The sequence below is a fragment of the Dermochelys coriacea genome, chromosome 7 (genome assembly GCF_009764565.3).
Source record: "Dermochelys coriacea isolate rDerCor1 chromosome 7, rDerCor1.pri.v4, whole genome shotgun sequence".
NCBI lineage: Eukaryota > Metazoa > Chordata > Testudines > Dermochelyidae > Dermochelys > Dermochelys coriacea.
The window spans coordinates 43,540,986-43,562,583 of record NC_050074.1 but is presented as its reverse complement, the minus strand read 5'-3'; the positions used below and the strand labels follow the sequence as shown (position 1 = coordinate 43,562,583).

The following is a 21,598-nucleotide window of genomic DNA, read 5'->3' as shown; positions in this document are numbered from 1 at the left end:
TCATAGGCTTTTGCTTCCCAGTGATAGGGGTTCTGTATTTTGTTTTTAAATACATATAATTTGTGTTATGGTGGGAAAACATCAAAGAGAAGGATCTTGCAAAAAACCCTAAAGGTGAATAGTATGAAGCCCCAAAAAGTAACTTTGGGTAATTTATCCATTCTTTCTCTCTACATAGTACACACACACAGGTTGGGGGGAAAATAGACCCACACACAGCTATAAAGAAAGTACACAGGAAAAGAGTTAGCCAGTTGCATTTAAAATTGTAAATAACTACCCAGAATGCAGGTCATTGGACAGGTCTCTTCTAGGTTACTCAAAAATACTTCCTTCTTGTAGAACATTTTAGTTGGCTCATGTTCAGTTTCTTCTGGGTGTATGAAAATTGGGCCAAAGAAATACGCAGCTCCATCCCGTACCCACATCTTCTCAATTCTAAAAAAGAAAACAAGCTTCTGATAAAAGAATAAAAGGAATTCCCTCCTATAGGAGCTAACTTCATACAGTAGATGGTTATGAAAGCTGTCATTAAAAAACGACTACAATAAGAGTCAAAAACTCTACTTTATATGCACTTAAAAATGAGAAAAATATAGTAATTATGTTGGCTAAGTAGCACTTTATTTCATTTATATAATTTATTACAGCTACTTAATTACTGGCACTTAAAGCTCCATTCTCAAAAGGCTTTAAAGCAGCACTGTGCTATCCGACAGCAGTTGGACACCTTCTCCTACATTAGGATAATTAAACTGTTACTGAGGATAGGTGAAAGAAAAATAATCAGCGTATCCACCATATTACTTTTTGGCCTCAAGCATTCTATAAAACCAATGGACTTTAGTTGTCTAATAATGCTAACTTTATAGCTACAATTTATAAATAGAGAAGAAAATATATCTACCTGCCCACCCGAGGTCGCACTAAGCCATGTGATTTTATAAATACGCAATCCCCAACCTTAAGCCACATATCATTATAACGGAGCTGTTCAAAGTAGTGGCAACCAGGTTCTCCATTTGACATTTCCACTGGAACATCTTCTTTCTCCTACATCAACATATATATATTAAAAAGCTGGTGAAATTAGGAAAATTAATTACAAAAAGATGCTGGAGTACGTTAAAAGGAAACAGGTTTTATTGAATCTTAATTTTATTGGAAATAAGTTATAAAGTAGACACAAACATCCAAAAACGTAAGCCCTGAAATCTGAAAACTAAAAGGCCAAGCTTACTGGCTATGAAAGTGGTTAGCTTTGCAATTCCTAATAAACAGTTGTTGTTTTTCCGGATAATCAATTTGATGGTCTTTTGACACTTTGTTGGTTTATTGATATCAAAGTAATTAATTAGCTATCTTGGATGGTTAAAGCAAAACTACAATATTCCTCACTTTGTTTTAATAAACACGATTACATGGTCGTGGCAACTAAATTAGGCATTTAGTCAAATTACTGTGAGTGAAGACATTCACTGTTCATACCTTAAATATCACAATTACCACCATACTGCATATTTTTTTAAAATGTCATGCTGTTTATCCTATTTAATTCCCACTCTTATATCCAAAACTCACATCATGTCCCATTGTATCCTCAAATCAAAAGGAGCCAAGGGTCCAGGCAGCTCACAGGGGAGGCTCTACCCATGGCAGGATCAGACCTTGTGAGTCTTCACATTCTTGATAAGATTATTCCTTTGTTTTATCATTTGATGAGATAAATCAGAACACACATCTCTAGCTTTTATTAGGGGAGGGATGTGTATTTGGGGTTGACAGTGATCAGCATGTTCCTTTTTTTGTTTTTAAATTATGCGAGCGAGCACAGAGAATGTATAATAGGCTCACTCTGTAAATCTAAATAGTAGAAATGAAAGACAAAACTTTTTTCTCAATATGTTAGAAGAAAAATGTCCTTAGGAATGCCAAGTATCTGACTGTCAGATGATTTTAAACCATTAAAGTATCAACTATAAATAAACTATGTTTGACATATGATAAAATGTCACAGAGAAGCATATGATACCACTATGTAATGCTTACTATTCTCTTTCTATTTAATGAAGACCTGATACCTAAAAACTAAATATAAAGGATATCTGCAATACCAACTAGCAATCGGATGAGTTAAAAATAGATTTTTCTGTCTCACTGATTTGTCTAGCGTTAGGACAGACTCAAGTAGATGAATTTTTTTTTAAATGTGGTTAAGAAAAAAAAAATCTTCAGACACTATGAGAGAAACATAGATTAGTCCAGCACTTGAATACAGTATGTATTTGGAGGTAAATTTGAGAACTCCAAAATTCATAAAAAAAACCCATGTACATGACAGGTTTAAGAGCAAAGGTGGCCAGTAGCTAAGGTCGTCAAGGCACAAACAGGGCTAACACGTATTTGAATCAAGGCTTCAATTATATGGAGTATGCATACACAAATTATATATGTAATTTTTTTTTTTTTTTTTTTTTTTTTTTTTTTTTTTTTTTTTTTACACATTTTAAAGTGAGATGTATTGTCATTTCTTATTTATCTATTGATTTAGCTTTTTGGAAAGATGTGAAACCTAAAACATGAATGTTCACATTTTCATCATCTCTGATCTGAAATCCAGTTCAATTCAATATCTAGCTTATCATCTTGCCCACCTTTTCGAGGTTAAGGATACTGTCTCCCATTTTATTATCCTCTAAGGTTTCAGTGTGTTTCTCATCTTCCACTTTGTCTGTATTAGCAAACACAGAAGCGACACGGACCACAGGCAGGGGCACATCTCGAGGGACAAACCTTACAGAGCTAATGGGCATGGTCCACAGTTTAATCTTCTTAAAAGACTTTGTCTTTGCAGAGTAACGAGACTCGCAGACGTAGACGTCCTCATCTCTAAAGTTTTCGGGACATAATTTAAAATACTCCTGTTGAGTGAAGAGAAGGGATCATTTCAGATGAAATGTTCTAGAAACATGCATGAAAGAGAGGTTATATATAACAGCCCAATTTTTGTTCTGGCACAGAAGTACAATCTATTCACTAAGTTTTTCTCTTTGGGTTTGGTTTTTTTAAAATGTGTGTGTTAAATTCAGTGAAAGGTACCAGGGTGCAGCTCAGGAGAATTACCCTTACCCTTACCCCTTATACCACTTCTTATATCAAACAGATATAATGATTATTACAATTTGGCAATTGTTTTCCCAACATTAACTTGCCAGTATGTCTGAACTCTGAGCAGGAAAGACCACCACTGAGTTGAGAGAGGAATTAAAGTTCTATGCCCACGTAATCTTTGATTATAACACTAACAAGGATTGGCATAGTGATTGTGTTAGATACATAAACAAAACATCCACTAAGAACTGGACTGAGCTGATTCATTCTACACAGGCCAAAAAGCATTCAGATCATAAGAACTTTTGACACAACTGACCTGGGTGGAATCAAACTGTGATGTAGAGGTGAAACTCTATATCCCATTACCATTCCTCCGAGCTATCCAGCCCTCCTTCCACTAAAAACTAAAGCTAAACATTTTGAGGAAAATTTTAAGACGTTACCTGCAATTTCCCTATCTCTCAAAATATCAACAAATTTGATAATGATGTGTATGTGATTTCTATGGCCAAACTGACCCTGAGAAACAAACAATGCAACTTTATGTCATTTTTTCTCTCCTACAGAGGAACCACAATGTATCAAGCAGTAAGACATGATAAGGGGAAAAGGTTATTTCATACAGGTACTGTGAGAGTCCTTGAGTCTTATTTTAAAAAATAGTGCACAAATCAGTAAATAGTTTAACAAATTAGTCCATTTAATCTCTCACCTTAACAAACATTACCACACATTTGCCTAAAATTTTGCTAACGGGAACTTTATTATAGTAATCACTCTTAAAAACTTCCTTCTCCAGAAATTTTCGTGTTGCAAGATGGAATGTTTCATTTGGTCGATAAAACCAGCAGCCATACAACCATTTTTCTCCTAAAAGCAAAAAACAGGATATATTTCTATTGCACAAGGAAGTAAAGACAACAGTAGATCCTGTTAGTAATCAAACAGATATATAACAATACCTGGCAATCCAAACCTCGCTGATCCAAAATAGGACAATGTTTCTCAACTGTTTCAGATAAGTGAGGTTTGGATATGTAAGAAATCCACTTTCTCCTATGGATGTTTGACTCAGAAGAATACAACAGGAATTAATGCCATTGAGCCAGTTGGCCTTGGAGAATCCAGTCTCCAATCTATAAATTCTGCCTGTGCAGGCCTTGAAAATTATGCTCAAGGACAAGAAAAAGCCTGTGAATCTGTCACTCATGACTATCTGAAAATTTGGGACAGATCTTTGGATAACAGATTGTAATGTACATTTTTAACTATAACTCCTTTCCTGTTTTGCCATCTCCTTACTTTTGACAGAGTCAAGTGTGACTTCACAGTTTTCTTATAAACCATGAATGGACACTCCGATATTACTCAAAATCAGAGAAAATAAATTGTACGCAGACTGGTCCTGTTTATTAACAGTACCATAAAAACTTCTCAGTCTCAATCCTCTTGTATACTGCCAAAAGCAAGAGTTTTGGTTGAATTGGTGCTGACTATGATTCAATTGTAAGTTTGCCCAGGACAAGCCATATTTAACACTGCTTTGGAATTTAACCACGTGTTCTGAAATGATGCTGGCTTGTCCTGTGGTGCGCTTGTAGTGTAACTATGTTCAACACTGGCTCTGTTATCAGCAATGGATACTTTTCCTAGTTTAGACAAGACCCTCTGTTCCTCCTTAGCTGACTCAAAAGCAGTGTTGACAGGTTCTGGAAGGAGCCACATCTAGCCTTCCTAGACCAGAAGGCGAGGGTGTTATCTACAGGATGTTTATAATGTGAAAAACACAGGACATTTAGCACTCCCAAAAGCTCCCCAGCATGCAAAAGCCTTTAAATCAGGTGTTTCAGAAGTAAAACACACACACACACACACACACACACACACACACACACACACACACACACACACACACACACACACACACACACTCACTCACTCTGTTGTGAGCTGAATAATTAAGGTTCCACCCAAGGAAAACTCAAACTGGAAGTTTTAACAAGCAATATTAACAAGCTGTACTGCACTATTTTCCTGTGTTCTTACCAGCTGAATCTTCCCATAATCGCTCAATGCAGACTATATGAGGTTGCAGGTTGGCTTCTGCAGGTTCCACATAGACATAATCCCCAACATGGTACATGCTGTTTTTAAAGCTGCAATCCTGGCTGTAAGTCCGATGTAAGCTTGACAGACCAGCTCCTCCAGCAGAATCTTCACTCTTTTCAGCTTCTTATTTCAACATAAAAGGAAACAAAAATTTCTAAAAGCCATCTCAGAAAGAGAAGAGAGTCTAAGAAAAGCACCTTGTTACAATACACTGGCTCTCAATGAGTTAAATCATGGCATCTTTGTTTAGTGACTTAAGTAAAACCTTCCTTATCTGTGGGATGAGAGAAAGAGAAAGACAGCAGCAAGTGGGAACACTATTGCAGATTAGTAAAGTTTGTTGACCAGCTAGAGCTGGGAATGGGGCCAATGTTTGACACATTCTTATTTATTATTTGTATTGCAATAGTGCACACGACCACAGATAGTCATGAATCAAGACCCCACTGTGCTGTACAAACAATGGTCCCTCTATCATGCTCCCCGAGGGTCAACGCAGGAGTGCAACACCATACCCAGTGGATTCTAGTTCCAAGGTATGGTTTAAGCATGATCCATGAGCCACCTAGCTTCTCTCTCCTGCTGTTGAAGAGCTGGGCCCAGATCTTCAGATGTATTTTATCGAGGCCTCCATGTAAGTGAAAATGAACTCACTGACAGCAATAAGGGAGGGGAGGCCTTTAGAAAGGTTACCCCTGTTGCCTCTCTCCTGTCCTCTATCCCGTGACTTGCTCTCGTATAGCACTGAGCCCACCTGCAGGGAGTGAATAAAGATGATCACTACTGACCACTAGAGCTGTGAGGAAAGGACAGCCAGCTGCTCTTTATTTGAAGGGACAGGTAAAGAGGTGGAGTGGGGAACCGTATTCCCCTCTTAGTGGCAGGGAGACCGAAGACATCTTTATTCATTCCCCGTAGCTTGTCTTAAAGCCATGAAGAGCACAGACACAGCATGGGAGGAGGGTGACAGAGAAGGCCTCCTTGTCCCACACAATGCAGTAAGCTAGTTCCTCTTCAGTACCACAGTTGCTCCAGCAGGAACAGCAAAGGCCTGGCTCAGCAATGAAAGTATTATAAGAGACAAATGTTTATAGTTTTGAAAGGAAAATTAAATTACCTCTCTTCTCTTCCTCTCTTTTGAGTTTATCCTCTTCGAATTCTTTGGGTAGCTTTTCCTTTTTTTCTTTTTCTACATCGTTGTGAAGATGCTTGGTGGTGTAGCTGAGTGCTGGTGATAGAAGAATCTCTCCATTCTTGCAGAGTTCATCACGGATTTTAATAAAGAACTGCTGAAGTTCCACAGCATCCTCATAAATTTCTGAATCAGTCCTGCATGGAAATGACAGTCAGATTACAACATGACAATATACCTTATGCGGGAATAAACAGTACTTTAAATACAAACTCATCAACTGTTACATTTAAGGATAAATTACAAAGACTCAATGTATATCAGATTACCTCTTTGTTGAACAGAAGTTAAGTGACAGAAAATTCAGTACATACTGCTCTATTAGCAATAAGCAGATTTCCCCTTAGTTGTCTTTAAAAGTACTTTAATAGTAAAAATCAGAGACAAAATGAACGCATATTAGTTTTTGTTTATCCAATTTTTAAATCACCAAACATCTGTGCTTTACTTTTCAACCAGTAATTAAACAACATACTTCTACACAATTAAGTTATTTAGGACTTATAATATGGCCTGCAACACAGCATTATCAGAGTACTTTTGAAGCCTGTTTATAGGGTACTTTAAAAAGTGATCTCTCAAAGCACTAGCAACCTAATCCAGCCTTTTTAAGAGTATTTACAAAAGGAAATATTTACAAAATTATGCATTACGGGTGCCACTTTGTATTTCTATTTGATGTCGTGTTTGTTCAGTGTTTAAAATCATTCAGCAGTTTGTTGTTTTTAAATGAAATCTGCTGTATATTCAGCCAAACCATTTTTAAGGTGGAGAGATTAGTACAGTTTTGTTTCCTTATACTTAAAATAGGACAATGATCAATATTCTATTACCCAATAGAAGAGCTTCCAATCAAAACATCATGGAGTAATAAGAATACTATTTTGTTTTTAAAAGAACAGATATTTGGGTTAATGTTGCTTTTGCTGCCACTGAACATTCAGAGAAAGCTTGATTATTCTCTATTTAATTTTAGTTATTATGAATCACAATGAAGTGGGGGGAGGCAAAAAAGACATGTTGGAGATCAGCACTGTCAAGTCTTCATATGGCTATACCATTTCACCTCTCTCAGGTTTAGGAAAACTAAAATGAGTCATCTGGACAATTTTTTTTAAAATCCAGTTGCAGGTCATCCTCAAAGATGCCCTCTGACTAAACTGCATATACTTTGAAGAGAGAAATAATGTTCCGGCCTCTCCAATAACAAGTAGTACAACAAAAAAGAAAAGCTGATTTCCATCTAAGTCAGATAAGAATTCTCATATAGAGCAACTGAAATTCTGAGAAATCCAGGCAACCAACCACAAATCAAGCTATTTTGTAACTGGACTTTACTGCTTTTGAAAGAGAGACTTCTGAGAAACTAAAAAGCTGTTTTTTTAATTAAAAAGAGTAATTGTACTCATCACCCATTGTCATGCCAGATGATCTTTTTATTCTTTTTAATTGCTTTTTAAATAAGAGATTTTATTACCACCACATGTCTCCTTTCTTATTAAAGTTACAGCAGCAAAACTCTCCCTATACACAGAATTATAGAAATATAGAGCTGGAAGGGACCTCAAGAAGTCATCAAGTTCAGCCCCTGGTGCTGAGACAGTACGAAGTAAAGCTCGATCATCTCCGACAGGTGTTTGTCCAACCCATTCTTAAAAACCTCTAATGGTGGGGATTCCACAATCTATCTTGAAAGCCTATTCAAGAGCTTAATTACCCTTGAAGTTAGAAAGTTTTTCTAATATCTAACCTAAATCTCCCATGCTGCAGATTAATCCTATTATTCCTTGTCCTACCTTCAGTGGACATGGAGAACAATTGATCACTGTCCTCTTTATAACAGCCCTTAACATACATCTCCAAGTACATTATTTGACCCACTCCAGTGGAAAGCGGGAAGCTGTATGTCTGCATATTTTTGCACATCTCAAGAAACCTTGAATAGAAATGACTGCTTTAAATGGGAGATCTACTAAACAAAGCAATTAATATAGCAGAACATGCTGCAATCTTGATCAGGGGCTGCAAAGGCTGACCCTGCAGTCAAATACATTTTTACCGTCTGGCACAGCCCTCCAAAATTTATATAGAAATGTACTAACTCAGTTAAAAATGCAGTAACCCAATGAAATTATTTACTTTACTGTTTGATGACAGTTTATGTCTCTATATATGTGAAATATGCCATCATGTGCCAGCAATGCCCCTCTGCCATGTACATTGGCCAAACTGGACAGTCTCTACGTAAAAGAATAAATGGACACAAATCAGACATCAAGAATGGTAACATTCAAAAACCAGTTGGAGAACACTTCAATCTCTCCGGTCACTTGATTACAGACCTAAAAGTGGCAATACTTCAACAAAAAAACTTCTAAAACAGACTCCAACGAACAAGAGACTGCTGAATTGGAATTAATTTGCAAACTGGATACAATTAACTTGGGCTTGAATAAAGACTGGGAGTGGATGGGTCATTACACAAAGTAAAACTATTTTCCCATGTTTATCCTCCCACTCCCACCATTTCTCAGATGTTCTTGTCAACTGCTGGAAATGGCCCACCTTGATTATCACTACAAAAGGTTCCTCCCTGCCCCGCTGCTGGTAATAGCTTACCTTAAGTGATCACTCTGGTTACATGTGTATGGTAACACCCATTGTTTCATGTTCTCTATGTATATAAATCTCCCCACTGTATTTTCCACTGAATGCATCCGATGAAGTGAGCTGTAGCTCACGAAAGCTTATGCTCAAATAAATTTGTTAGTCTCTAAGGTGCCACAAGTACTCCTTTTCTTTTTGCGAATACAGACTACACAGCTGCTACTCTGAAACCTGTCTCTACACAACATCTCACCTGCAAAACAACCCATTTCTTGTTTCTCCATACCTCTGAATGGTCTCCTTTTTACCACTGTGTGGCTGCCCGCTGAGGTCTTCTTCTAAACTTGCCTTCCCCCAACTTTGGAAGATAGCCCTGTATTGGTTTAACCTTGCTTTGCCAGGGTTACCTTCAAAGATAGGGGCTACAAACTTTAAATGAAACCTTAAATTCTGCTGAATGTGATGGCACCCAACTAAGCAAGTTGCTTTTTCCCTAGCACACTAACAGGAAAGTTAATGTGCCTTTTAAAATGGGAATTATTTGGACAGTGATAAAGACTCAAAATTAACTTGACAAGACTAAGGTTTGATACATGTATGGTTTCACTCACCGGTTCATCCTCCTTGCCCTCTCTAGCATTTCAAACATCTGCTCTTGAAACAAGTCCAGTCTCCTGTAGCGATTATTTTCTACATTCTTTCGGATAATATCAAAAGTCAAAGGTGGTTTGTTTGGGAAGTTGGGATCAACAGCAGGAATTTCAGCTAAGGAGTCACTATAACACCTGCCCTCATCATCCTGATGGCTCATTACGGACACAAAAAGGTTATGGATAAGTTCCTGGATTAGCAATGTTACATTGGGGACATGAGAATCCTCATCTCCTTCTATGTCTCTTTTAGTTTCAAGCAAAACTTTATGTAAGACAAGGGCATCTTTGTAAATCAGAGACTCTGGCTCATTATAAGTGCAGGCATTATTGAACATCATTACAAAGTCTTCTACCATGGAATCGATGTCCTGGTACTTGTTGGCCATCATGTGACTTCTTATCTTTTCCATGTCAACTGGCTTTTTAATGGTTACGTAATAGTCAGGCAGTTCTGATCGAGATGGAAGCCTCAGGAAGATGGCACTTAATCGTCTGCCTCGTTTATCTGTATAGTTCTTCACTGCTTCGTACACCTCATTCAGTTTCTGTTGCATTGGAGTCATGTATTTTGATTTCTTAGGGGAAATACCACTTTTTCTACCTAGACAGACAAAAAACCAACAAATGTATAAAAAACAGTCAGCCTTGCACACTTACCTCCCTAACAAACTCCTTTTCTATGGCTAAGGTAACTTAATTCACCATTACCCTACCAGAATAGCAATGCCATTTACAAATACAATTTTTTAACTTCTCTTCCATCAGCTCCTATTAATTACTTCTCAGATGTTTTCTCTGTTTTCACCATGGACAATTTAGTACAACATACAGAGTGCTGAATCTGAAACTTTTGAAGCCTGTCTTCCATAAGTATAAAATAACATTAATAATACATTCAAGACTGCACATCAGCCTAAAGTTAAAGACTATAAGGGAACCCAACACAATAGCATTGTGTGAAATTGTCACTTCAGTTCAGTAGTCATTAAAATCCTCTGTGTGGATTTTTCATAGCCATTAAAATTCTCTCTTCATGGGGATTTCCACATGTGGGTATGTCTACACTGCAGTTGGGAGTGTGTCTCTGCTGGTGCTGCAACATCCACACAGCTATTGTTAGTGCACTAGCTCAAGTTGAACTAGCACAAGTCTCCCTACCAGGTTGGGAGGCACACTCCCAACTGCTGTGACACACCCTAAGAATCCCACCTATCGTGAGTTTTCCCTCACACAGCAGATTTAAGCTAAAATTGGTAGAATTATTATAAGTAAAATAATGCCTTCAAATGGGGATACCAATCAGATTAGCTATTTGTTAATACAGGATCAATTGTTAAAGCACTACATAAGTCTTTGCACTTGGATTCTTCCATATCTATACTTTCTTGGTGGTTTAGCATTTTTATTCTCAGTGATGCTTCAATATGGCGTGTGTGCTTTTCTTTTTCTTTTTTTAAAAAACCCTTCTATACAATTTGATCATTTACTCAGTTTAGAATTTAACACACACATATGAAAGGAGCAGCACCAACCTGAAATCTGCTCAGTTACTTTTTAAAAAAAGGAGTGAAAAATAGTTCTAACACCACCTACTGCTGAATTTCCCTGCCATTGTAAGGGGATTTACAATAATTTTCTCTTAAAGATGTTTCACTTCTCTTTGTTGCTCTGTGGAAGACCCAAATACACAACAGGGGCAACTAAGGGTCTGATCCACCCTTACTCATAGTTGTATAGTATCTTACTCTGAGTGGTCCAATTAAAATCAGCAGAACTACTCACAGAATAAGATACTACTCAGTATATGATTAAAGGTGGAAAAACATAGCCAGAACTCATTATAAACAACGTTAGCAAATGCATAAAGATATTGAAAAAATAAATCAGAGAAAAATATTTTCTTTAATCTCTTTCCCTTATAATAACCAGAGGTACTACTTATAACAATAATAGGTGCAAACATTTTCTAAGAGATGTGTTTTGGTAACATTTTTTAAAGTATTCTTCTTTAAACATGCTATAAAATTGATAAATATGGGGACATATTTATTCTACTGACTTAAAATTAGCATAATATAAAAGGTAACACATAAAAATACCCATGAAACATTAACAAGGTAATAACAATACTTTGCAATTTTATCACACTCTTCATTTGGGGATCACAAAGCACTTTATACCCATTAATGAATTAAGCCTCAACTCCCCTGTGTAATAAGTTATATCCCCAATTTACAGATGGGAAAATGAGACACAAGGAGGGTAAATGACAAAGTTACAAAGGACGTCTATGGAAACAGAACAGATCTTCTAGCTCCTGGCACTGTTCCTTAATCTGTTTGCACTTTAGCTGCTGCTGAACCATTTTCTGATGTTTCAAAGCTTACTACATATGCTTCTTACATCTCCAATCAGATAAATGAGGTATGATTCCAATTATTAAATTCCAGTTATTCTGAACGTCCCTTCTTCATTCTAACCTAGCCCGTATAGAAAAATTGTTTCATATAGATTCTCTCATTCTGACTTTCCCATCCCCCACCTCTTAATTTTAATTTCAGCACAAACACATACCAAAATACACTGCAATTATGTTGATATTGAAAATATAATTCAGTTTTGCAGTTTAGTATACAATTGGGTTCAGAAGTGGCATAAGTTATACAACCTGCCTTGAATGTATGGTAATATGGTTTTCCATTTTAATGTTAATCTGTATCATTTTATTCCATATCAACATTTACCAAGAAGTAGGAATCCACAATGCTGCCTTACTTAGCTTTAGTTTAGGGGAAGCGATATCATCATCTTCAGGAAGAGGTCCCAGCTCTTTCTTTTTTTCTTTAAGAATCTTCTCTAGGATATGGGCATCATTATATACCTATTAGCCATTAAAATGTTGAAAGAAAAATAACAGAAAAATATTTAGGTTATTTGTTTCCTTATGATAATGTAATAGAGTATACCAAGAAAACTCTTAACACAAGAGAGTTAACTCCTTAGTTTCAGTTGAGCACAATATTCTTTGCTTCCACTCTTGAATGTTTGTATAGTGTTGCCTTATGTTATTAAAACAACTGGTTCACTCCACCCCAAATGTGTATTTCACTGAAGGATGAAATAATTCCTATATGTAATTTTTGTAAAGCACCCTGGGATATTTCAGAAAAAGGCCCTATATTAGATTGTCCTCTTGACTTTGTTCCCATCCTTTTTGCTTTCTAATTAAATTCTCATCTGTTTCCTTTCTTTTACTTTTCAGAACACACTCTTACCCATTATTCCCAAGGAAACCCTCTTTCCCATTCCCAAGGAAACCCAGCTGCTTCATCAAATTTTATATATTTCTCCCCTTTCCCCCTAAAGCTCCTAGGAAGTTCAGTTTACACTCACTGCCTTGATTTTCTGTTCTTCAGTTCTCTCTTGCCTCCTTTGACATCTGTCTTACATCCCAAACCCTCCACCAAAAAACACTTTTACCTATTTAAGGTCACCTAAATCACCTCTTGGCTGAGATTAAGGTGCCTCTCTCTATTCTAATCCTTCTTGATACACCTCTTTTGATGAAGAGGATCAGTCACTTTCACCTTCACTCTCCCCACCTATACTTCAAGATTTTATAGATTCCATTTACCATATATACTCTTTCAAAAGAATTTTTTTGGTGAAAAAGTGAAGCATGAAAAAGCAGTGGTTGGCTTATCAATGGTCTACACCAAAATTTGACAATTTTAAACTCTATTGAATTAAATATCCAATACATTTTCATTGTAGATCAGGAGTCAGTAAACTTTGGATCCCTGCCCGTCAGGGTAAGCCGCTAGCGGGCCGGGACATTTTGTTTACCCAGAATGTCCACAGGCACAGAGCCCCTCAACTCCCAGGGGCCGCGGTTCGCTGTTCCCAGCTGATGGGAGCGGCGGGAAGCAGCGGCCAGCACACTCCTCAGCCCGCACCGCTTCCCGCAGCTCCGATCGGCTGGGAACGGCAAACTGCAGCCACTGGGAGGTGAGGGGCTCCATGCCTGTGGACACTCCAGGTAAACAAAATGTCCCGGCCTGCTAGTGGCTTACCCTGATGGGCTGAGATCCAAAGTTTGCCAACCCCTGAAATATAGGGTCAGCTTATGAAAGGGTCATACAGTTTTTGCCTTTTTACCTATCCATTTTGAGGGGTCGGCTTATAAGCGAATGGGCTAATGAACGAGTATATACAGTAATTTTCCATTCTAAGCTGGTATCACTCAAATTTCCTCTTAGTCCCCCTTCTCTTTTTCTTCTGACTTTATCCTTAGGTGACTTCACCAGCTCTTATGGTTTCAGCTGCCACTTCTTCTGTGCTTAGTACTTCCAAAACTATTACTTTTCTCATCACTCCCACCATTTCCTCCTGACCACTCATGTCTCATACTGTCTTTCAGCCATCTCCTTTTGGATGTCCTACTAATTTAACCTCTAAGATTGTGATTTTCAAAGGGATGTAAAGGAGTTTGGTGCCCACAATCCATTTAATATCAATGGGAATTGAGTGTCTAATTTCCTTAACCCCCTGTGAAATTCCCAGTGCAAATGCCTAAAACTGAATTTGATATTTTCTCACAAATACTCATCTCTCCACCATTGTTGGAGTCCATTATTCTTCCCATCATCAAGGCTCAAACCTGGTTTCATTTAGACCTTGCTTTCCTGTTCCCTAAATCACCCCACATCCTGGCTTTCCCCAAATCGTGTCATTCTTCACCTACATGTCTACAAATCAGTCATTCCTCTCCATCCCTACAACTGCAGTCCTTCCCCATACATCTTCGTCAACTTTCACCTGACGGTTGCAATCTCTTCCTTCTGTATTTTTCACTTCTCCCCTCACTCCCTTCTTGAGCAGTCATATGCTGCTTCTAAAATCCATTCAATTCTCTTCCCCACTTTTATGTTATTCTCTCCTGCCAGTCCTTTTGCTAGCTTCTCTCATCAAGTTCAAATTCCCCATTCGCACCTTAGAGGCTCTGTTCTCTTCTTCTGCTATCCCACATCCTCCGCTCAACAACTTTGTCCCATTACTCCTCCTCTTTACCTCTCGGATTTCCATTCCTCTTCATGTTGTCTTCTTCTGCCTCCTATGCTTAGAATTATCTCCCTCCCTCCCTCAACTATTTCCTCCAACACATTTCCATCACAGTTCTTAAAAGACCCTACCGTTCCAAGATTCATAGACCACACTGTAACACAAAACACTTATGTCTGAGCTATTCTGTCCATGTCTTTACTGTATTAAAAACATCCCGGGAACAGGGAATTGTGCCTCATGTATTTGTACAACATCAAGCACATTAACACCATTGAAATAACATTTAACATTTATATCTTATATCCAGATCTGCTGAATCTGATTGAGGAATATGTACTGATGTCCATCAAACTAGAAAAATAAACCAAAAACCCCACAATGTCTTTGTCTGTTTAGATATGAATCTTAAGAAGAATTATAAAAGTCAGCAATGACATGGATGAATAGTTGACTGAATAGCTCATTGAGTTCCTTGCCCCTTGTCTCTAGAAATGCACATGGGAATTCAGTACCACAAAATTCCAACAAAGACATCTAGCAGTGGCTCACTGTTATGTTTTATTTCATTGGAGACCTTATCTCAAAATCCACCCCAAAAGATTGCATCAGTTCTTTCCAATGTATAGTATTATCACTGTCAATTTCTAATTTACGATCAAAATCCTGTTAAGCTATTCTTGGGAAGAATATAAAGATGTTGTTGGTTAACAGTCTGTTGTTGCTGTAGTCATCAGGCAAATATATTTGCAGGACAAGTAAATAAACAAAGTTCAGGTTGCAACTTGCAGTCATAAGGTTTTATAAAAAGAAAAGGAGTACTTGTGGCACCTTAGAGACTAACAAATTTATTAGAGCATAAGCTTTCGTGAGCTACAGCTCACTTCATCGGATGCATTTGGTGGAAAAAACAGAGGAGAGATTTATATACACACACACACAGAGAACATGAAACAATGGGTTTATCATACACACTGTAAGGAGAGTGATCACTTAAGATAAGCCATCACCAACAGCAGGGGGGGAAAGGAGGAAAACCTTTCATGGTGACAAGCAGGTAGGCTAATTCCAGCAGTTAACAAGAATATCAGAGGGACAGTGGGGGGTGGGGTGGGAGGGAGAAATACCATGGGGAAATAGTTTTACTTTGTGTAATGACTCATCCATTCCCAGTCTCTATTCAAGCCTAAGTTAATTGTATCCAGTTTGCAAATTAATTCCAATTCAGCAGTCTCTCGTTGGAGTCTGTTTTTGAAGCTTTTTTGTTGAAGTATAGCCACTCTTAGGTCTGTGATCGAGTGACCAGAGAGATTGAAGTGTTCTCCAACTGGTTTTTGAATGTTATAATTCTTGACGTCTGATTTGTGTCCATTCATTCTTTTACGTAGAGACTGTCCAGTTTGGCCAATGTACATGGCAGAGGGGCATTGCTGGCACATGATGGCATATATCACATTGGTAGATGCGCAGGTGAACGAGCCTCTGATAGTGTGGCTGATGTGATTAGGCCCTATGATGGTATCCCCTGAATAGATATGTGGACAGAGTTGGCAACGGGCTTTGTTGCAAGGATAGGTTCCTGGGTTAGTGGTTCTGTTGTGTGGTGTGTGGTTACTGGTGAGTATTTGCTTCAGATTGGGGGGCTGTCTGTAAGCAAGGACTGGTCTGTCTCCCAAGATCTGAGAGAGCGATGGCTCGTCCTTCAGAATAGGTTGTAGATCCTTGATGATGCGTTGGAGAGGTTTTAGTTGGGGGCTGAAGGTGATGGCTAGTGGCGTTCTGTTCTTTTCTTTGTTGGGCCTGTCCTGTAGTAGGTGACTTCTGGGTACTCTTCTGGCCCCCAACTAAAACCTCTCCAACGCATCATCAAGGATCTACAACCTATTCTGAAGGACGAGCCATCGCTCTCTCAGATCTTGGGAGACAGACCAGTCCTTGCTTACAGACAGCCCCCCAATCTGAAGCAAATACTCACCAGTAACCACACACCACACAACAGAACCACTAACCCAGGAACCTATCCTTGCAACAAAGCCCGTTGCCAACTCTGTCCACATATCTATTCAGGGGATACCATCATAGGGCCTAATCACATCAGCCACACTATCAGAGGCTCGTTCACCTGCGCATCTACCAATGTGATATATGCCATCATGTGCCAGCAATGCCCCTCTGCCATGTACATTGGCCAAACTGGACAGTCTCTACGTAAAAGAATGAATGGACACAAATCAGACGTCAAGAATTATAACATTCAAAAACCAGTTGGAGAACACTTCAATCTCTCTGGTCACTCGATCACAGATCTAGAGTGGCTATACTTCAACAAAAAGCTTCAAAAACAGACTCCAACGAGAGACTGCTGAATTGGAATTAATTTGCAAACTGGATACAATTAACTTAGGCTTGAATAGAGACTGGGAATGGATGAGTCATTACACAAAGTAAAACTATTTCCCCATGGTATTTCTCCCTCCCACCCCACCCCCCACTGTCCCTCTGATATTCTTGTTAACTGCTGGAATTAGCCTACCTGCTTGTCACCATGAAAGGTTTTCCTCCTTTCCCCCCCTGCTGTTGGTGATGGCTTATCTTAAGTGATCACTCTCCTTACAGTGTGTATGATAAACCCATTGTTTCATGTTCTCTGTGTGTGTGTATATAAATCTCTCCTCTGTTTTTTCCACCAAATGCATCCGATGAAGTGAGCTGTAGCTCACGAAAGCTTATGCTCTAATAAATTTGTTAGTCTCTAAGGTGCCACAAGTACTCCTTTTCTTTTTGCGAATACAGACTAACACGGCTGCTACTCTGAAACATAAGGTTTTATGCCTCTTTGCCAATATAGCTAATCAAACAGAAGCAGATTATTTGCAAGTGTAGATGCATGTTCATCACTTGACATATTAGACATTTCAATGATCTGATTAAGAACAAGAGACAAGTATTGCTTCTTAAATTTGTTTATGCTGTCCTGCTCAATGGGCTGTATTAATGACTTCAGGTTGTCAAGCAGAAATACGTTTGTAAGTTTATATAGAGAGTATGTTTGGCATTAGTGAGAAACAACATCTATTGGTATGCACCTTCTTAATCATATCTTCCACATTACTCCAGTCAGCACGCATTCTGGTTGCCCTCATATACTAAGAAATCACTGGTGTTTTACTTTTCTTAAGGCATCAAAGATTTCTTTTCTATCACAAAAGGCTAGAGTATCCAGCTTCTCACTGCCATTGGTAATGTTGTCAACAGTGGAGTATGAATATATGTTTCTTCAGCTTGCTGTTGACTCCGCTTTACCTGACTAAGGACTGAATATGGATTTCAGGATTTGGTCCATAAATAAATAAAGCCATTTAATTCTTAGTCACTTGCTGTTCATTCATCCACAGTAATTATTTTGTTAAAGGATTCGTTTCTCTTTTGCATACACTTTGCAGAATATACATTTAACCATAGTAGATAAATATTTAATTTAATAAGGGAGATAATGACAATATGTAAACTGTGCAGTTAAACTAAATCTCCATTCTGACAAGATGATAAAAATAACATGGTGGGATCGAATGTTCATCTTTTCTCATCAATTTCTTTATCAAATGTATTCATTTGAGAAGCAGAGATACCTTTTCCACCTACAAGCCCTGCAAAATCATGCTCAGATCTGAGAGCCAAACTGAGTTATTTACATTCCACACATCTCCCCACAGTAACAAAAATTCTGAAGATTAAATTAGGACCCTAGTGACCCCTATGTAATCCAATTGCCTTCAATAGGTTTATAGGGTGTAAGTTATGGGAACTGAGTAAACAACTATTTATTATGCACTAGAAGAAAATAGAACAGCTAACTCTTAACAGTGTAAGAGCCAACACAGCTAACAGGATGAAAAATGGAATTGTACAGTTAAATGACATACATTTAAAATGGAAGGTGCTGTGTTTATGTCTGCATATATCTGCAGGCAGAAGCAATATTTAAACACAAAATTATATCCGTACAGTAGTAGTAGTTTTCCTGGTTTAGAACAAGTGCTATGATGGGGTGCATATGCTTATTCTGTAACTGTTAGTGTAACCACTGGAAGGAATAACCAGAAATTGACTTTTACAAAATTCGAACACAATTTTGCCTTCTGCAACGAAGCATGAAGGTAACTGTGCCTGCATAATCTAAACAGTACCTGTGAGCCTTCCTCATTATAGTGCCTTGCATTTCGGAACATTAGCCTCATATCTTCTATCATAGCTTCCTCCCCTGAGTATTTATCACTACGGATGTTATGCTCAATAATTTTTAAATCCATTGGCTCCAAGATGATTTTATAATAATCTGGATAGTCCTTTTTGGAGGGTTTAACCATAAATAGATCACACAGTCTTCTGCCTGTACCAGGCTCTCGAGTTTCAAGAACAACATTATATAAGATTTTCATTCGCTGCTTCTTTATATTCTTTTTACTGTTGGGTAAAAAAGGGGAAAAGTATTATTTTTTCTCACCCACACACCTCCACCAGAACAGCATTTTTCTTTCTGCTATGAGATACATTGAAGGCCATTTGTAAAAAAAGCGTAGTACCTGTGTATAAAGACCACGACCATGCTAGAAATGTGTGCACGCCAATGTAAAAAACAGTTACAGAGTGATGATGATAGGACCAGAGAATTTGGGTCCATAGGTAAGTGCAACACTAGCTGAGATAGCCAGCTAATTTTAAACACCTCCTCTCTTCTCCCTTTGCTCCATTTGGAGATAAAAAAGTTTCCCCAGCATGAAACAAATCACTGTTTTCATGAATGATGCTGCCTTATTCTGAATATTCCTCAAATTACGGAGTCAGACTCTGTATTTTCAAACCTAAAGCTCCTGTGTCTCCCCTCTATGACAGCACTTACCTATTAGACAAAAAGAATGAAAGGGTATACACATCATCTCAATTCATAAACTCTTGTGCCTAGATGAAGTAAGTTTCATTTGTAAGACTGAAATTTTTTTAAAAAGCGGCCTCTAATTCTGAGTTCTTCAATTTTTGGGCGTTCAACTTCACAAACCTTGAGCTTGGTTTTCAGAGGTGCTCAAGTCAATGAGATCTGTGAATACTTACCACCCTGGGGGGCGAGGGAGCGGGAGGGGAAGGGAATCAAGCCTAAGCTTCTGAAGCTGGACACACAAAAACTGAGGCAATTTTTTAAAAATTTAGCCCTAAATGACTGGTTCACTGGCAAAATGTGCTATATACAGAGCATCACGGGGACTTATGACTTTTCTCCACTTGTAATTATATTTCTCACAGCATATACCGTATCACAAGGATAAAATATAAAGAGGGATCACTCTACAAATTAATAGAAAGTAGCTTCTGAATTGTTTGAACACCTGTCAAAAAACAGCAAGCTTTACCAATACTCTAAAGTCAAAGTGGCAAATGGCTATTCTTATGCTGTCACAGACACTTGTCTCCCTATAGCAAACTATTATGATTTAGCGATATTGCAAATAGGAGATTTAAAAGTATAATGAAGTTATGACTTGTTAGCAATAAAATGAAGGTGTTTGTGGCTCCCTACACACATCTGCACAACCTGTAAATTAATTATGTTGCAGATTTTTGTTTTAATAGGGCCTCGTCTTGTTTATCTTTTATTTAAATACAATGGAACACTTTGGACTAGACTTCCATAGAAGTGCTTCAACCCAGCTTCTAAATTATACATTAAATTTTGCAGAAGCCAATCAGGTGGTTATCTTTCCAAATCACTTGATCCACAGACATAAATCTTTTAATGTGCAGACTGTGTACACAAAACTACATGTGCAAATGTATAGGGTTTTTTGATAGTGTGGTTTTATCATTAATTCCTCACAGAAGCCAGTCAGTATCCACAGTCTATCACAGAGCATTAGTTTTCATAGGCCAATAGGCTGCGGTACACAGAACATTCTCCAAGATTGCTGCAGCACAGACATTTCAACATTTAGTTCCTTTCCGATTAAATAATTTTATGCATTTAAAAAAAAAAATCTATGCTTGCCAGGACACTCTTGTGAGATGAATCAGCTATTTCATGATGTACTTGGGAACAGGAGACACCACCATCACAAGCAATTAAAAAAACAAAACCAGAAAACAGATGTAATATGACATAAATAAAATGGAGAAAGAAAAAGGGTTTCTTAGCTATACAAATTAAAAATCAGCAAGTGCATTTTGAATTTCTTCACTGGCAGGAGACTCAGTTGGAGATTCTCTAAAGTAGTCATGGACAGAGTCAACACAGACTAGACAAACTCTTGAGGTCCCTACATTTCTATGATTCCATACTTCCCAGTTCCATTTTTAATGTTTGGTCTGATAAAAATTAATGAGGCAAAAAAATTACAAGGCAGAAATATCAACATACTGATCCACACCTAAGTTTCGGGTCCTGCATTTGCCACATTGAAAGGGACACTCAAAAGAATTCCCTCATTAACAGGCTGCTACACCATCAGCCTCCTTCAGGACGTCAGGATACGTTTTACTCTGACCCTTCACTGTATTTACTATCCTCTGGAATTCCTGAAAGCTTTTCACCTCCATTAACTGAATTTTCAGCTTATTCTATTCACTTTATCAATTTTTCATCAACTGGGATGTAGTTTCAATGATTGCATTTACAAATCAAAATTCATTTTTACAACTATATCTTTAGTGCAGCAACAAAAAGATTTGCCTTTCTTCACTCTACTGTATTTCATCATCCTAACAGCCCTACTCACTTTCTTTTTGTTGAGTTCTTAGATTATTTTTTTAAAGGATATTAATATTCTCTTGTATAAGAGGATCCAATGCAATACATGATTTTAGGGCACAGAGA

At 37.9% G+C, this 21,598-nt stretch overlaps 1 protein-coding gene across 1 annotated transcript in view; it reads right to left on the bottom strand.

Annotated features, from left to right (window-relative positions):
* PBRM1 (polybromo 1) overlaps nt 1-21,598 on the bottom strand; it is an 82,204-nt gene that overhangs the window by 22,588 nt on the left and 38,018 nt on the right. The window contains 9 exon segments of the mRNA XM_038409583.2: nt 281-438; nt 908-1,053; nt 2,655-2,921; nt 3,827-3,984; nt 5,161-5,346; nt 6,341-6,552; nt 9,634-10,276; nt 12,451-12,556; nt 18,924-19,200. Coding sequence (XP_038265511.1) covers nt 281-438; nt 908-1,053; nt 2,655-2,921; nt 3,827-3,984; nt 5,161-5,346; nt 6,341-6,552; nt 9,634-10,276; nt 12,451-12,556; nt 18,924-19,200 — 2,153 coding nt within the window.